General features: G+C 45.1%; 1 protein-coding gene and 1 long non-coding RNA gene across 3 annotated transcripts; one reads left to right on the plus strand and one right to left on the minus strand.

Moving 5' to 3' along the window:
• The first annotated feature begins 10,036 nt into the window (after positions 1-10,036).
• On the plus strand, positions 10,037-12,055 carry LOC134035164 (uncharacterized). Its single transcript, XR_009932322.1, has 5 exons — positions 10,037-10,288; positions 11,056-11,178; positions 11,302-11,370; positions 11,702-11,798; positions 11,988-12,055. It is a non-coding gene; the product is annotated as an uncharacterized LOC134035164 (long non-coding RNA).
• A 970-nt stretch (positions 12,056-13,025) lies between these two features.
• Positions 13,026-14,305, minus strand: LOC134035259 (uncharacterized). 2 transcript variants are annotated; one of them, XM_062480220.1, is made up of 3 exons: positions 14,230-14,305; positions 13,494-13,996; positions 13,026-13,352 (listed from the first exon to the last, which is right to left on the minus strand). In XM_062480220.1, exons 2-3 carry the CDS (start codon positions 13,957-13,959, stop codon positions 13,135-13,137), a joined length of 684 nt encoding a protein of 227 aa, XP_062336204.1. In that variant the 5' UTR covers positions 13,960-13,996; positions 14,230-14,305; the 3' UTR covers positions 13,026-13,134. The 2 variants fall into 2 exon arrangements, with proteins under 2 accessions (XP_062336204.1, XP_062336203.1); XM_062480219.1 differs by lacking the exon at positions 14,230-14,305 and having other exon boundaries at positions 13,494-14,193.
• Between the last annotated feature and the right edge of the window lie 284 nt (positions 14,306-14,589).

Genomic DNA, 14,589 nt, shown 5'->3' on the forward strand with positions numbered 1-14,589 from the left:
CGCTGCTTTTTGCGGATGATGTGGTCCTGATGGCTTCATCGGGCCGTGACCTTCAGCTCTCACTGGAGAGGTTCGCAACCGAATGCGAAGTGGGGAGGAGATCTTGACCCAAGCAGAGGAGTTCAAGTATCTCGGGGTCTTGTTCACGAGTGAGGGAAGAATGGAGCGTGAGATCGACAGGCGGATCGGTGCGGCGTCCGCAGTGATGCGGGCTCTGCATCGGTCCGTCGTGGTGAAGAAGGAGCTGAGTCGAAAGGCGAAGCTCTCTATTTACCAGTCGATCTAAGTTCTTACCCTCACCTATGGTCACGAACTGTGGGTAGTGACCGAAGGAACGAGATCGCGAATACAAGCGGCCGAAATGAGTTTTCTCCGCAGGGTGTCCGGGTGAGAAGCTCGGTCATCCGGGAGGATGACCGAGCAGAGTAGAACCGCTGCTCCTCCGCGTCGAGAGGGGCCAGTTGAGGTGGCTCGGGAATCTGATAAGGATGCCTCCTGGACGCCTCCCTGGTGAGGTGTTCTGGGCACGTCCCACTGGGAAGAGGCCCCGGGGAAGACCCAGGACACGCAGGAGGGACTATGTCTCTCGGCTGGCCTGGGAACGCCTCAGGGTCCCCCAGGAAGAGCTGGTGGAAGTGGCCGGGGAGAGGGAAGTCTGGGCCTCCCTGCTCAGGTTGCTGCCCCCGCGACCCGACCCCCGGAAAAGCGGCAGATGATGATGATGCTACACACCATATACAGTATGTATACATACACATTTACATTTTGTAGTTGCTATTCTTCTACACTTCTATTTGACCTTGGCTGAAAATGGAAGATTCTGTAGCTAAGCTATGTCAGTTATAGCTACGCTAGCTTAGCTATAGAATCTTCCATTTTCAGCCAAGGTCAAATCATATAATATGACAGTGTCGCTCAGTTTAGCTAATATTGGGTTAACACGACAACGCGAACGTTTGCTGATAACACACGCCCTCCGATAATTAACGTGAAGTGATCAATAATGGGAGACGAATGTCGGAGCAAAAATGTATGCTTCAAACGACGGGACAGAAGATAACTTAGATTTTTTTTTTTTACCTTCCTGGACAGAAACGGTATAAAGCTGAAATAAATGCATTAGTATTTTTTTTATAAAGTCGTCTTATATTGGCATTTGTCACTTATGCTTTAAGCCCCATATTCGCAACATGTTGGGCCACACCCCCATCAACAGCGCAAGACACAAACCAACGTACCTCCATTCTGACAGCGCTTCAATGGAGACTAGCAGCTAACCACTGGATACCGTTAGAAAACTGCTGCTCTGAGTGATGCAGTGTGTGAGTTTTAAATTAGTCGTTTTTGACAATCAAGTGCCACCCCAAATAACAGACTGGCCAGAGCTGCCCCCCCCAGAAATAATGTCCTGGCTACGCCCCTGGCTGTAACTAACAAACGATTTCGAAAATCAAAAATCCATGCGATAACTTTTGTGAGGCTTGGTCTGAAGATCATCTGTGGCAAATTTGAAGAAGATTCGACAAAAATTGTAGGAGGAGATACGAAAAACGCTTTTCCTTAACATTCAAAATGGCAGAGAATCTATATAACTGGGTATATACGTCATAGAGTGCGTTGGACTCGTCATGATCCAGGGAATACAACGATACCTCATTTCCGAAAATGAGACATGTGGTTCAAAAGTAAAGTGTGTAAACACACCTTCAACTTTTACCCATTGGGGGCGCTAGAGGGTTTGAAATGGAGACATAAAACTTGGTGAAATTGATGAGGGGACTGGCCCCAAAGAGTGTGCCAAATTTCACAACTTCTGACAATACGGTTCTAGGGGCTGCCATAGACTCCCATGGCAGAAGAAGATGTATAACTAGAGGGTACAATTTCTGGGGAAATTGTAGGGTGTGCTTGCTTGCGTCGGTTGCACAGGGGTCCGTTTTTGAATGACATTTTTACAACTGATTTCTGTATATTTTATATGAAAATGCATAGTTATTATTTATAAAGATTAAATAGATTGAAAAGCATTTTTTTTTGCTGCTCATTTACAACTGAAAATACGAGTGAAGTGTAGAATTAAATAGATGTCTTCTCATTTCCCCTGCAAGAGGCAGCCTCATCGTTGAATCAAAACGAATAGATTTGGCAGACCGGTGTAAAAATTGACCTAATCTCTATGACTTAAACGTCATTTTAAGTTTTTCCCTTCTCGTGATATTTTCAGGCATGTAGCCTACTCATTGCATTCATTCATTAATAAAGAACCCCCTTTGAAGATTATTCTACGACGTTACCCGGCAGTAGAAGATGGAATCGCGATTCAAACAGTACCATCTGCTACCTGAAAATATGCCCCCCAAAACGTAAATAAGCTTGACATTTATTTAGTGGAAAATCGCTCAATTATAAAAAGCTCACTGGTAGCGACTATTGTCAGTAACAACGCAAAATGCGATATAGCCCTGTGTGGATAAGCTGCCCCGGTAAATTGTACTACTACGGTACAGTACTAGTAGACTACTGCTGTGTTCGTCTTGGTAGCGATTGCGTTGGTTGAATTGGATTTAACGTTCCGTTGTACGGTTTAGGCTGAAATTAATTATTTTCATGAACAGATTGACAACGTTTAGGCTGTGGCAATGAAGTTCAGGTTAGTAGTTAGATAGACTTTTTATTTAAGTAAGGAGAGTGCCGAACATGTTCTGTCGCCGTTTGACTTCCTAAACAGCTGTGAACTGTAGATGTTTTTGTAGTGTGTCTCGCGTAAGCTACAGCGTTGCAGTTAGCTACACTGGTTTGAAACCACAGGTAATGGTAATTTCACCAACAAATCGTTTACTAATGTCAGAATAAACCCTACAACGAAAATGTATATGTGAGGAATGTGTATTTTAACGATTGAAAACAGATACATCATAGACCACTGTAGTATGTGTTGCCCGGGCAACACAGGCTATAATGTCATGATGCTAATACTTCAGTGACATAGTAGACTACTGTTTCCGAAAGTAGATGTACTTCCTTAATAATATCAGCTTATATTGTACATTACACATCACAATTGTGTGTCATATCACAAAGTAAAATGAGTAAATAGTTATCACCCTGGCCTCTTTGCTTGTGGCGTTTCTGCAGCTGTCTTGCAGTAAAGCTATAGTTAGCCTAGCTATCCCTTAACAGATGCGAAACGAATGTTCTGCCAAAGGTAGTCACGCGTGTTTTCGTGACGTAGTGACGTTAGTAACGTCAGTGACTGTGGCTAGCAAATTAGCTGCCTTGCAGTAAAGCTATAGTTAGCCTAGCTATCCCCCAAGTTAACTGATACGAAACGAATGTTCTGCCAAAGGTAGTCACGCGTGTTTTCGTGACGTTAGTGACGTAGTGACGTTAGTAACGTCAGTGACTGTGGCTAGCAAATTAGCCACCGTTAGCTTCACTTTTCGCCACAAAAACTTAACTTCAGCCTAAACCATGCAACAGAACGTAAATCCCAATAGAAACAACTCAATCGCTACCAAGACGAAACTTTTGACACCTAGGTTGTCTATGTAGGCCAAATATTGACAAAGATTTAGGGGGGCAAAAATAAATTATAATAATAAATATATATGTGAGAGAACAAAGGTTGTGCTCTCGCCGAAGGCTTGAGCACACCCAATAATATATATGTGAGAGAACAAAGGTTGTGCCCTTGCCGAAGGCAAAGCACACCCAACTAGAGAGGGTACAATTTCAGGGGAAATTGTAGGGTGTGCTTACATTACATTTACATTTATTCATTTAGCAGACGCTTTTATCCAAAGCGACTTCCAAGAGAGAGCTTTACAAAGTGCATAGGTCACTGATCATAACAACAAGATAGCCACAAAACATCGCGAGTAGCCAAAACATGAAGCACACATTGTAAACAACCAAAGTAAGTGCCAAAGGGAAGAACCATAAGAGCATGTAGTTAAACAAGTTACAATTAAACAACATGAACCGCTATAAGTGCAAGTGTACCTGTGGAAAAAGCAAGCAACAATAATAAAAACAATATATCACAGCGAGTACAAAAATTTAAATCAGTTACCACTAACCACAAGAGCAACAAGTCTCTAAGCAAGAGTCATTGTGATCCTTGAGGAAACTAATATCGGGTCAAGCGAACCATTCCTAAGTACCGTTGTACTCCCGGAACAAGTGTGTCTTGAGCCTTTTCTTAAAGGTGGGGAGACAGTCAGTGTCTCTGATGGAGGTGGGGAGTTGATTCCACCACTGGGGGGCCAGACAGGAGAAGAGCTTGTGTTGGGACCGGGCGGTCTTGAGCGGTGGGACCACCAGGCGGTTGTCTGAAGAAGACCGTAGGTGACGGGTGGGGGTGTAAGGCTGCAGGAGAGACTTGATGTAGACGGGTGCAGTCCCGTTCACTGCTCGGAAGGTCAATACCAGGGTCTTGAATCTGATACGGGCCATGATAGGTAGCCAGTGGAGAGAGATGAGGAGCGGGGTAACATGGGAGCGTCTGGGTAGATTGTAGACCAGGCGGGCCGCTGCGTTCTGAATCCTCTGAAGAGGGCGGGTTGCACATGCTGGGAGACCAGTGATCAGCGAGTTGCAATAGTCCAACTTGGAGAGGACAAGTGCTTGGACTAGCAGCTGGGTGGAGTGCTCAGACAGGTATCTCCTGATCTTCCGGATGTTGTAGAGGGTGAATCTACACGACCGGGAGACCGCAGCAATGTGGGCCGTGAGGGAGAGCTCGTCGTCCATGGTAACCCCAAGGTTCCTGGCAGAGGATGAAGGGGTCATCGTCGCAGATCCCAGGGTGATTGAGAGATCATGGGAGATGGAGGGTTTAGCCGGGATGATGAGAAGTTCTGTTTTGGCGAGGTTCAGCTGGAGGTGGTGCTCGGTCATCCAGGCGGAGATGTCTGTGAGGCAGGCCTCAATCCTAGCTGAGATCCCCGGATCGGTCGGGTGGAACGACAGGTACAGCTGCGTGTCGTCAGCGTAGCAGTGGTAGGAGAAGCCATGGGAGGTGATGATTGGTCCAAGTGAGGTGGTGTACAGAGAGAAGAGGAGGGGTCCAAGGACGGAGCCCTGTGGGACACCAGTGGAGAGCTGGCGAGGTCCTGACAGTTTGCCTCCCCAGGAAACCTGGTAGGATCTTCCCGACAGGTAGGATGAGATCACTGCACTGCACTGGAGTGCAGTGCCAGTGATGCCCATCTCAGAAAGTCTGGCGAGCAGGATCTGGTGGTTAACCGTATCAAACGCTGCAGAAAGGTCCAGCAGAATGATGATGGATGACCTGGAAGCCGCTCTGGCAGACTGGAGGGCAGTGGTGACTGAAAGGAGGGCAGTCTCTGTGGAGTGGCCAGTCTTGAAGCCCGATTGGTTGGGGTCAAGCAGGTTGTTCTGAGAGAGAAAGTTAGACAGTTGGTTAGATACAGCACGTTCAATTGTTTTTGAAAGGAAGGGTAACAGTGATACCGGTCTGTAGTTCTGGAGGACGGCAGGGTTTTTTGAGTAGAGGGGTAACTCTAGCCTGATTGAAGGCAGAGGGGAAGGTGCCAGAGGTAAGAGAGGAGTTTAGGACATGGAGAAGAAAAGTTATGATGGAGGTGGAGATGGTTTGAAAGAGAGGGGAGGGGATAGGATCAAGGGGACAGGAGGTGGGGCGATGAGAGAGAATGAGGTCAGAGATCTCTGCCTCAGACAGGGGAGAAAAAGAGTTTAGACATTTAGTTGGGTCAGTCATGGAGGGTGAGAGGGTAGGAAAGGTGGGTTTAGGGAACCGACTGCTAATGTCAGCGACTTTTTTCTCAAAGAAGGAGGAGAAGTCGTCTGCTGTCAGGGTGGAGGGAGGGGGTGGGGGAGGTGGGTGGAGAAGGTAGAAAAAAGTTTGTGGGGGTTTGAAGCGGAGTTAATTTTGTTCAGAAAGTAGAGGGTTTTAGCACCAGTTATGTGAGAAGAGAAGGATTTGAGGAGGGAGTGATACTTATCAAGGTCCAGACCGCCTTTGGACTTGCGCCATCTCCTCTCAGCTGCCCGAAGGGTGGACCGTTCTTCACGAATAACATCCGTAAGCCACGGACAGGAGGGAGAAGATCGTGCAGGCCTGGTTGATAGGGGACAGAGAGAGTCAAGTGATGCAGTTAAAGTGGTTAACAAGGTGTCGGTGGCAGTGTTAGTGGGGTGGGACGAGAACTCGTCAATGGGGGGGAGGGAGGATGTTACAATAGAGGAGAAATGGGAGGGGGATAGGGAGCGGAGGTTGCGCCGGAAAGTTACAAGGGGAGGGGAGGTAGAAGGAGTTGGAGGGAGAGAGATAGAGAATTGGATAAAGTAGTGATCAGAAATATGCAGTGGGGTTACAGAGTCAGAGTCAGTGATACAGTTACGTGTCAGGATGAGGTCTAGCTGTTTGCCTGCCTTGTGGGTCGCCGGTGTGCTCAGCAGCGTCAGGTCGAAGGAGGTCAGGAGAGACAAGAAGTCGACGGCCTGCGTTCCTTGGAGGTGGATGTTGAAGTCCCCAAGGACTATCAGGGGGGTTCCATCATCCGGGAGGACGCTGAGGAGCATGTCCAGCTCCTCCACAAAGTCGGCTAGCGGGCCTGGTGGGCGATAAAGAACAATTAAGCATGCTTTGATAGGATCAGTTAGTATCACAATGGTGTTCAAATGATTTGGCAGTAACAGGGAGTGGTGTGGATGTGTATTTAATATGTGGGGAAAGAAGCAACCCTGTCCCACCACCCCGCCCGGTTGAGCGGGGTGAAGGAGTGGTTGACGTGAGTGAAGGAGTGCTTGCTTGCGTCGGTTGCAGGTGGGTCCGTCCTCTAAGTTTTTCCCTTCTAGTGATATTTTCAAGCATTTAGCCCATTGCATATTTCATTAAGAACACACTTTGAAACAGCTGCGAACCCCCTTTGAAACAAGCTACTGTAACAACGTTGTCACTGGCAGTATATTTCAGATGGAATCGCGATTCAAACAGTACCGTCTGCTACTGAAAATATGCCCCCCAAAACGTAAATAAGTTTGACATTAATGTAGGGGGAAATGGCTAATTCAAAATAAGTTTGCTAGAGGCAAGCTAGCTGCTGTTGCTCCACATTTCACTGATTGTTTGAAAGCGCCGGAAATGAGAACATTTCTTTTGACATAAAGTGTAGCTGTGGCATTGAAGACAGTACTACACACTGCCAGTGGGCGAGCCGAGTCTGACTGAGGCTAACTTCAAAACAAGCCGCGGTGTCACTCAAATTCCAAGTTTTACACAAATCACAAAAAAATGCTGACCCGCTGTCTGTCTTCGCAATCGCCATATCTTTAACCCTTGTGTTATCTTCGGGTCATTCTGACCCTCAGTCGTTGTGACCCACCGTCGTATTGCGACAACTTTACCGCATACAAAAACAAAGTAAAGCAATTTTGTATTTTTGTAAGCATGCGTCAGACCCCCCACATTGCGAAGGTTAAAAGAAAATTATTTTTATTTGTTTTTGTATTGGGTAAAATTGGGTAAACACAACGACGGTTCGTTATGAACCTTTGGGTCATGTGACCCGAAGGCAGCACAAGGGTTAAAACACTGCCCTCCTTCTGATTTTAGATGTAGAATTGACCCTGGTACGAAATTAAGAAAATACTCATCAGAGATCGACAACAGCTGACGCAATCGTCAACGGAGGCTGACGGGGCTCTCACGTAGCAAACCAATCAAAGTTTTTACAGCAACCTACATTAAAATCTCACCATCTGGGTGTCTTCACAATAGTCATATCGTCATAACATTGCCCTCCTTCTGGTGTAGAATTGACCGAACTATAAAATTATGAAAATACTAAACTACTATGACACTTGCATGGCTGCCGCCTAGGCAGTCTCACGGGTGACCCGCACTCGCTCAAATTACAAAGACTTTCACGGCCTAAATAAAAAATCTGATATGGCAGTTCCACTCGAAATTGCTTTCTCAACAAAACCCAATGGTTGGTAATTTTGGGGGTTGGCATTTTTCACTCTTAATCCAAGCTCCAATTTGCGTGCTAGAACGTCTCTATCACGTTGTATCCATGCGTCGTTGCTAACGTGTGCTGACGTAGTGACGAAGGCTAGCACTGGTACCCTTCGTTGACAGAAGACACTTTTTACCACAAAAACGTTGAAACCTCCTAAACTGTGCAACGGAGTGTAAATAAAAATACAAGCAACTCAATCGCTACCGAGACGAAACTTTTGACACCTAGGTTGTTTATGTAGTCCAAATATTGACTGAGGCATAGGTGGGCAAAAATAAATAATAACTAGAGAGGGTACAATTTCTGGGGAAATTGTAGGGTGTGCTTGCTTGCGTCGGTTGCAGGTGGGTCCGTTTTCCCTTCTGGTGATATTTTAAAGCATTTAGCCTACTCATATTCAGGGTTTTTCCTGCATAGAGAAAATGTTGGCACGCGCCAAAGCCGTTTTCCCGAGCGCCAATGACAAATCCCGAGCGCCAAAGGCAAAAAAAAGTCAGCGATGAAGAAAAGAAAAAAGCAGTGTTCATCACGCGTGCAATGCATGTCAGCGAATATGTTTTCAAAAGTATGTTTCAAGTAGGCTACAGCCGAACCCTCGTTCTGTTTTGATCATAGTAATCGAGTTGATAAGCCTGTCTTCTTGTCTGATAAATACGCAACTGTGAGGTGCGCGAATGGACAGAGTGGCCACTAAACTGTCAATAAATACATTGATTAGAAAAAATAAGAAAAAAAAAATATATATACATGTTTTTTTTTGGAGCACCGAAGACCCATTTTGACCCAGGAAAAACCCTGATATTGCATAATTCATTAAGAACCCCCTTTGAAACAAGCGAACCCCCTTTGAAACAAGCGAACCCCCTTTGAAACAATCTAATGTAACAACGTTGTCACTGGCAGTATTTCAGATGGAATTGCGATTCAGTACCGTCTGCTAACTGAAAATATGCCCCCCAAAACGTAGTCTACACACTGCCAGTGGGCGAGCCGAGTCTGACTGAGGCTACAGGGGCGGATCTACCGGGGTGGCCCCAGCTGCCACCCCAGTTGGCAGCTTTGAAAACAAAGAAAAGTTGTGGCTCATCGGACATTTGCAAGAGCGAATTTCTAATATCCGAATGCAAGTAAATGCAGCACGAAAACAACTCCATCCACCCTCCCCACACCGCCACCGAAGTTGCTTTCATTTGAACACAAGGAAGGCGCAAACTGACCATAGAAGGCTTTAACTCAAGGAAGAAATCGTTGGCACGGACAGCAGACCACACCGGAGGAATGAGGTGTTAAGCAATTATCTATTAATGACTAAGAATAATTACAAAAGTGCAGGAGTTGCAATGTTACTTTTCCTGTTGAATTGAGGTTAATAACATTAACTCGTGAATTCTTTGGGCAACAAAGCAACAACAAAGATGACTGTGGTAAAGTTAGTTTGAAGTTCGATATTCAACAGATATTCGGACGCCCAGTATTGTGTTATTTTAACCGGTGTTTAGCACTGCTACGACCGGCGCTTAGCCAATGCTTTTGGCTGCCTAAACAACGCGTACGTTTAGGGACCGTCAACAAATTACACATTTCAAAAGTCAATAGCTTTTCAATAACATGAACTAGGAGCGTCAAAATAATGTTAAACTGTTGAAGATGTATGCATTCATGCTGCAAAGCCTTTATTTTGTTCATTTTCATCTCAGGTTATTAAAAAATATTTTATTCAAAATAAATCTTCAAACTTCAATAGCTTTTAGGTCATGTGACCTATAATCCTCAAATTCATTTCAGTGTTCACTGACTATGCATACATGTTGCACAGCCTTTAGTTTTTTCATTTTGATCTCACACACATTTGCCACGGGATGCCACCCCTCAAAATCTCCTGCCACCCTCTTGCCACCCATGAATATTTTTCTAGATCCGCCCCTGTGAGGCTAACGTCAAAACAAGACGCGGTCTCACTCAAATTCCAAGTTTTACACAAATCACAAAAATATGCTGACCCGCTGGCCGTCTTCGCAATAGGCCATTATCACGCTGATACGTAGTACTTCCGCATTCAGTGATCTTTGTGCACTGCCACTTCCGGTGGATCACTCATCACTCTGGCGAACCTATGATGGACGATTATAAGTTAACTTATACTGCATCCCTGGTAAATTTACCCAAAATAACTTTTTCTGACGTACATCGACTAACTGAACAACACTCCATCACAGCCCGCTCCAAAGTGGACAAGGGATACAGTTTCTTTTTCGAGAACTTCATCTACGACTACGAAGGTGAGTGGCTACTAGCTAGCTAGCTAACATAACATTAGCTAGGTAGGTTAGCTTATGCTAACGTCAGTTTGGCGTCAGCTCAGATGTTCGTATGGTTATAATGTGTTTAACCTACGTTAAATCCAAGTAAAGTAAGATTATTCACCTTTAAATGAGGCTGAGTCAATTCACCCTTTTAATTTGTATTCTGATAGGAAGAACGTTAGCCTCTGTCAGTGTCAGCTAGCTAACGTCAGCATAGGAGTGTCCCTTTTGCTAGAATGAAAAATCCACAGTATATGCATTAATTATTTTGTCCACCAGTGTCCAACATCATTGACAGGGCGGTGGCTGTCAGGTCTAGGTGTTACAGGTCGATGAAGAAGCGAGAACAGCCCCATTATTTGAAGGTTATTTTAAGAAGCTAAGGCATAATGGCAAGAAATGTAACCCCTTCCACTGTTGCCTGTTTACATCAAGTCAGTCAACAGCCATGTGATTTGTGACATACGTACGGTATGCAAATATCAATATATATCATGATAATGTAACTTTGCATTTAAATTCTTTAATATCCTTTTTGTTGAATCCAGCAAGTTAATGGTGTAAGGGGTTAACTACTCTACTGCGGTTGCAGATTTCCTAGACTGCGGTTGCAGATTTCCTAGGATTTTTGGTTAATTGTAATGCTCTTTCTTACATTTCTGTATCATTTGCAACAAGATTTTCATTTTAGTTTAACTAAATAATGTTAGCAACTAACATTATTAGTGTTGTCTTTAATGTAGATTGTTTTCCAAGCTGATGCAGCCGAACTTCAAGAAACCTCATGCAGCTGTACAGCAGGCAAGGTTCTGTGCAACCATCTAGTGGCCTTGTTGTTCCAGAGTGCCCATTACAGCATGTTGCAGGTGAGGGCTGTGGTCTGGGATGTTAACATGGGCAGGTTGATTGGAGTGACACTGGTTCTAGAGGTCTACCTTTGATTGTTAACAAGCACATCCCGGTTTGCTTTTCTATCTCTTGTTCTGCAGGTGAGAGCTGTACCACCACCTGTGGCCTGCACAAGCTCTCTGCAAACATGGCATCGACCAAGGACAAAGGTAACATTGTAGCCGCGCGGAGCTGCACCGCATTGAATAGAATTCCAGTCTATTTTTCAGCCGTGGCGTGAGCTGCCCCAAGTGCCACCCTTAACTCCACGAGCAGTGTATCCCAAACGTTACGCCTGGGACACACTGTTCGCGGAGCGAAGCGTGGCACACGGGGCAGCTGAAAAATAGACTGGAAGTCTATTCAAAGCTGGCTACATTGGTTAACATGGGAGTGAATTGGAAGCGGTGCCACTCTGTGTGGCTACCGCGAGCATAGTGTTTACACCATTACAAGCAAGATACTATTACAATCATGGCTACTTGTTAATATCATTCCCAGGGGATCCATGCAGAGCCGGTTCAGGACTTGGTTGTTAGGAGACCAAAGCCATCTGCCAGGAGTGTATGCAAATCAACACTCTATCAAGCATACACAGGTAATGTTACTGTAACTAATATCATACTGTTGGCTGCCGTATAATACATAATTGTATCTTGCCACTTTTATACACATAATTATGTAGCAAATATAACACACAGTAGTGTAACAGCAGTGAGCAATTCTCCAGAAAGACAAGAGATGTGTGGATAATTTAACACTTACTGTTTTTAATTTTACATTTCAGGATCCCTCCCAGACCCGCAAGTCTTGTCTCTTGGGGAAGGACTGAAAAACCTCAGGCCGCAACCACCAATATCCTCAGTGCTGCATGGCTTGTCTCAACTCTCCATGGTCGACTCCAGGTTCGGACCTGTGCCGCGAGGTTCACCCCTGTCCTACCAGTGTCCTCCTGTGGTCAAACGCGGAAATTATGTCCAACACCCAGGTGCACCAACATTCCCTAAACTGCCTTTAGAGGGGTCAACATTTCCCACTACTTTTCCAAACGTTGACCCAAACTCATAACAGTTTCTCCATTTGGACAGCTTAACTGTGACACACGAGATGGCAGCTGAGAGAGAGGAGCAGACACGTGAGCAGTCTGAGTGCCCATTATGGCAAGCTTTACGCAAGCCTAGAGTGACAGCTAGTAGGTTCTATGAGGTTAGCCATGTGAAAGGGCCGTCTTCTGGTCAGACCCTGGCAGGGCGGATACTTAAGGGAGTACACCAGACTCTCGCCATGAAAAGGGGCCTTGAACGCGAGCCACAGGTGCTGGAACAATATTCAAAACATTTCAATGTAAATGTCTCACGCTGTGGATTTGTTATCCATCCCGATGCTCCTCACATCGGGGCTAGCCCCGATGCGAGGGTATATGACCCTAGTGCCATTCCGTGTTTTGGGCTTGCTGAAGTTAAGTGCCCAGACATCTCCAGCATTTCTGAGGCAGGACATGTAAAAATTGTGAATGGTCAGGCAAAACTGAAGCAGAATCATAAATACCACTGGCAGGTTCAAGGCCAACTGGCAGTAACTGGATTGAGTTGGTGCGATTTTATAACAGATACTGAGGGAGACTTAACAGTCGAAAGGGTCTGGAGGGATGATGAAATGATAAAAGAGATGAAAAAGAAGGTGGACCTGTACTTCTTTGGTACATATATGAATGTGTATCTTCAGCAGAAAGTGAAATGAACTGAATGAATAAAGGAAATGAATGAAAGATTTTATTAATTCCCTTTTTCTGAGTACATTATTTGAATACTTTCAGGATGGACTGACCTTTACAATTGATTATAGATGAATGACTTCTCATTCATTATATACATCTCATTCAATATATACAATGTATTCAGTATACAGTTGAATGCATGTGATCGGGGGAAACACTATTCAACAGGGATGTAGCCTTTTAAATCAAGTGGTCCCTGGAAGTTGGTCATCACACAGCAGACGGTCCACAGCTGGTTGACTGTCCCAGACAAGGTTAGAGGGAGAGTGTGTTCCCAGATGCGATATTCCTTGACTCTGCGTATTGCTCTTTCCACGAGGATTCGAAGTCGGGCGATTGCTTGTGTTTTTAGAGCATCCTCTTTGGTGAACTGCGCTGTGGTTAGAGATGAAATAAGTTCATTTCTATTATTTCAGTGAGTGCCTCAGTACTTTTTTAAACATTTGTCTGCACACCTTAATGATTATCATTTTGGTCACAGTTTTAATTTGAAATGTTCATTCCTTTCATGCCTACCTGTCATCTTGAAGGGTGGTATAATCAGCATTGCCCCACGGTCAGCTAGCAGCTTCTCGATGGTGAAACCCTTGTCTGCCATGCAGCCATCTCCTGGCTCCAGTAAGTCCAGCAGTCCACTTTGTTCAGTCAGCTCTCGGTCAGAGATGGAGCCGGTGAAGAGACTTGACACAAAAGTCACAGCACTACATGGGGCAATCCCAATTAATCCCTTCAAGGTTGTCGTGTTTTTGTACGATGAGAAAACCTCAGACTGGAGAGTGAGGGATGATGGATTCTGGCATCGCACCTCGGTGCAGTCGATGATTACCCGAACATCTGGACTGTACTGCACAAATTTGCTTGGCATGGTGTTCTTGACTTGCTGTTTACTCATCCAGATGGGAAGGGAGCCAAGGAGCAGGTAAAGGTAGTTGGCCCACGTTATAACAACACGGGAGACAGTGGACACACTGACCTGAAACATGTCAGCCAGCACCTTCTCTTGCAGGCCTGCAGCAACTCTGCAGCAGAAAAGAAAAAACTCATCAACCAGTTGCAGCCTACGCGTTGGACTGGGAGAAATGGGTTCAAATGTTTGTCCCTTTTTCTGAGCTTTCGACCAATAAACCACCATGGAGGCAGATGGTTGAATTGCCTCCCAGAAGTGACAAAAAACATATCTTGACGTGAATCTTGTGTAAAAAAGGATGTCCTTGTCTGAGACACAAAATCGGTGAAAATGCACTTCACCCACTTTCAGCTGTGACAGCTCTGTTGTCAGCTCCTTGATTTTGTCTTCCAGTTGCTGTATGTGTGCAGCAGCAGCATCCAGTGCACCTGTATGAGAGGAGAGAAAAAATTAAAACATCTGACCCAGATTTTGTCTGTGACTTGCATATTGGAAGTTTTTTGGACCTCTAAAGCTACATGAAATAGCTTTTTATAGCTCAATATTCACCTTTACGTTTAATCAAGTAAGATATAAAATGCAATGTTTGTACTTGTGATGAAGCTGGTAGGTCATCATGAGGAGGTAGTCCAACATTTCAGAACACCGGCAAACACTGACATACCTGGTTTAGGAGCAGAACCGTAATCATGTTCTGTCATCACC

Source organism: Osmerus eperlanus, chromosome 15, assembly GCF_963692335.1.
Source record: "Osmerus eperlanus chromosome 15, fOsmEpe2.1, whole genome shotgun sequence".
NCBI lineage: Eukaryota > Metazoa > Chordata > Actinopteri > Osmeriformes > Osmeridae > Osmerus > Osmerus eperlanus.

Coding starts and splice junctions, on each gene's coding strand:
- LOC134035259 (XM_062480219.1), bottom strand. CDS start 14,109: ATGGTGGTTTATTGGTCGAAAGCTCAGAAAAAGGGACAAACATTTGAA. Junction 13,353..13,493: donor ACCACCCTTCAAGATGACAG/GTAGGCATGAAA, acceptor CTCTAACCACAG/CGCAGTTCACCAAAGAGGAT.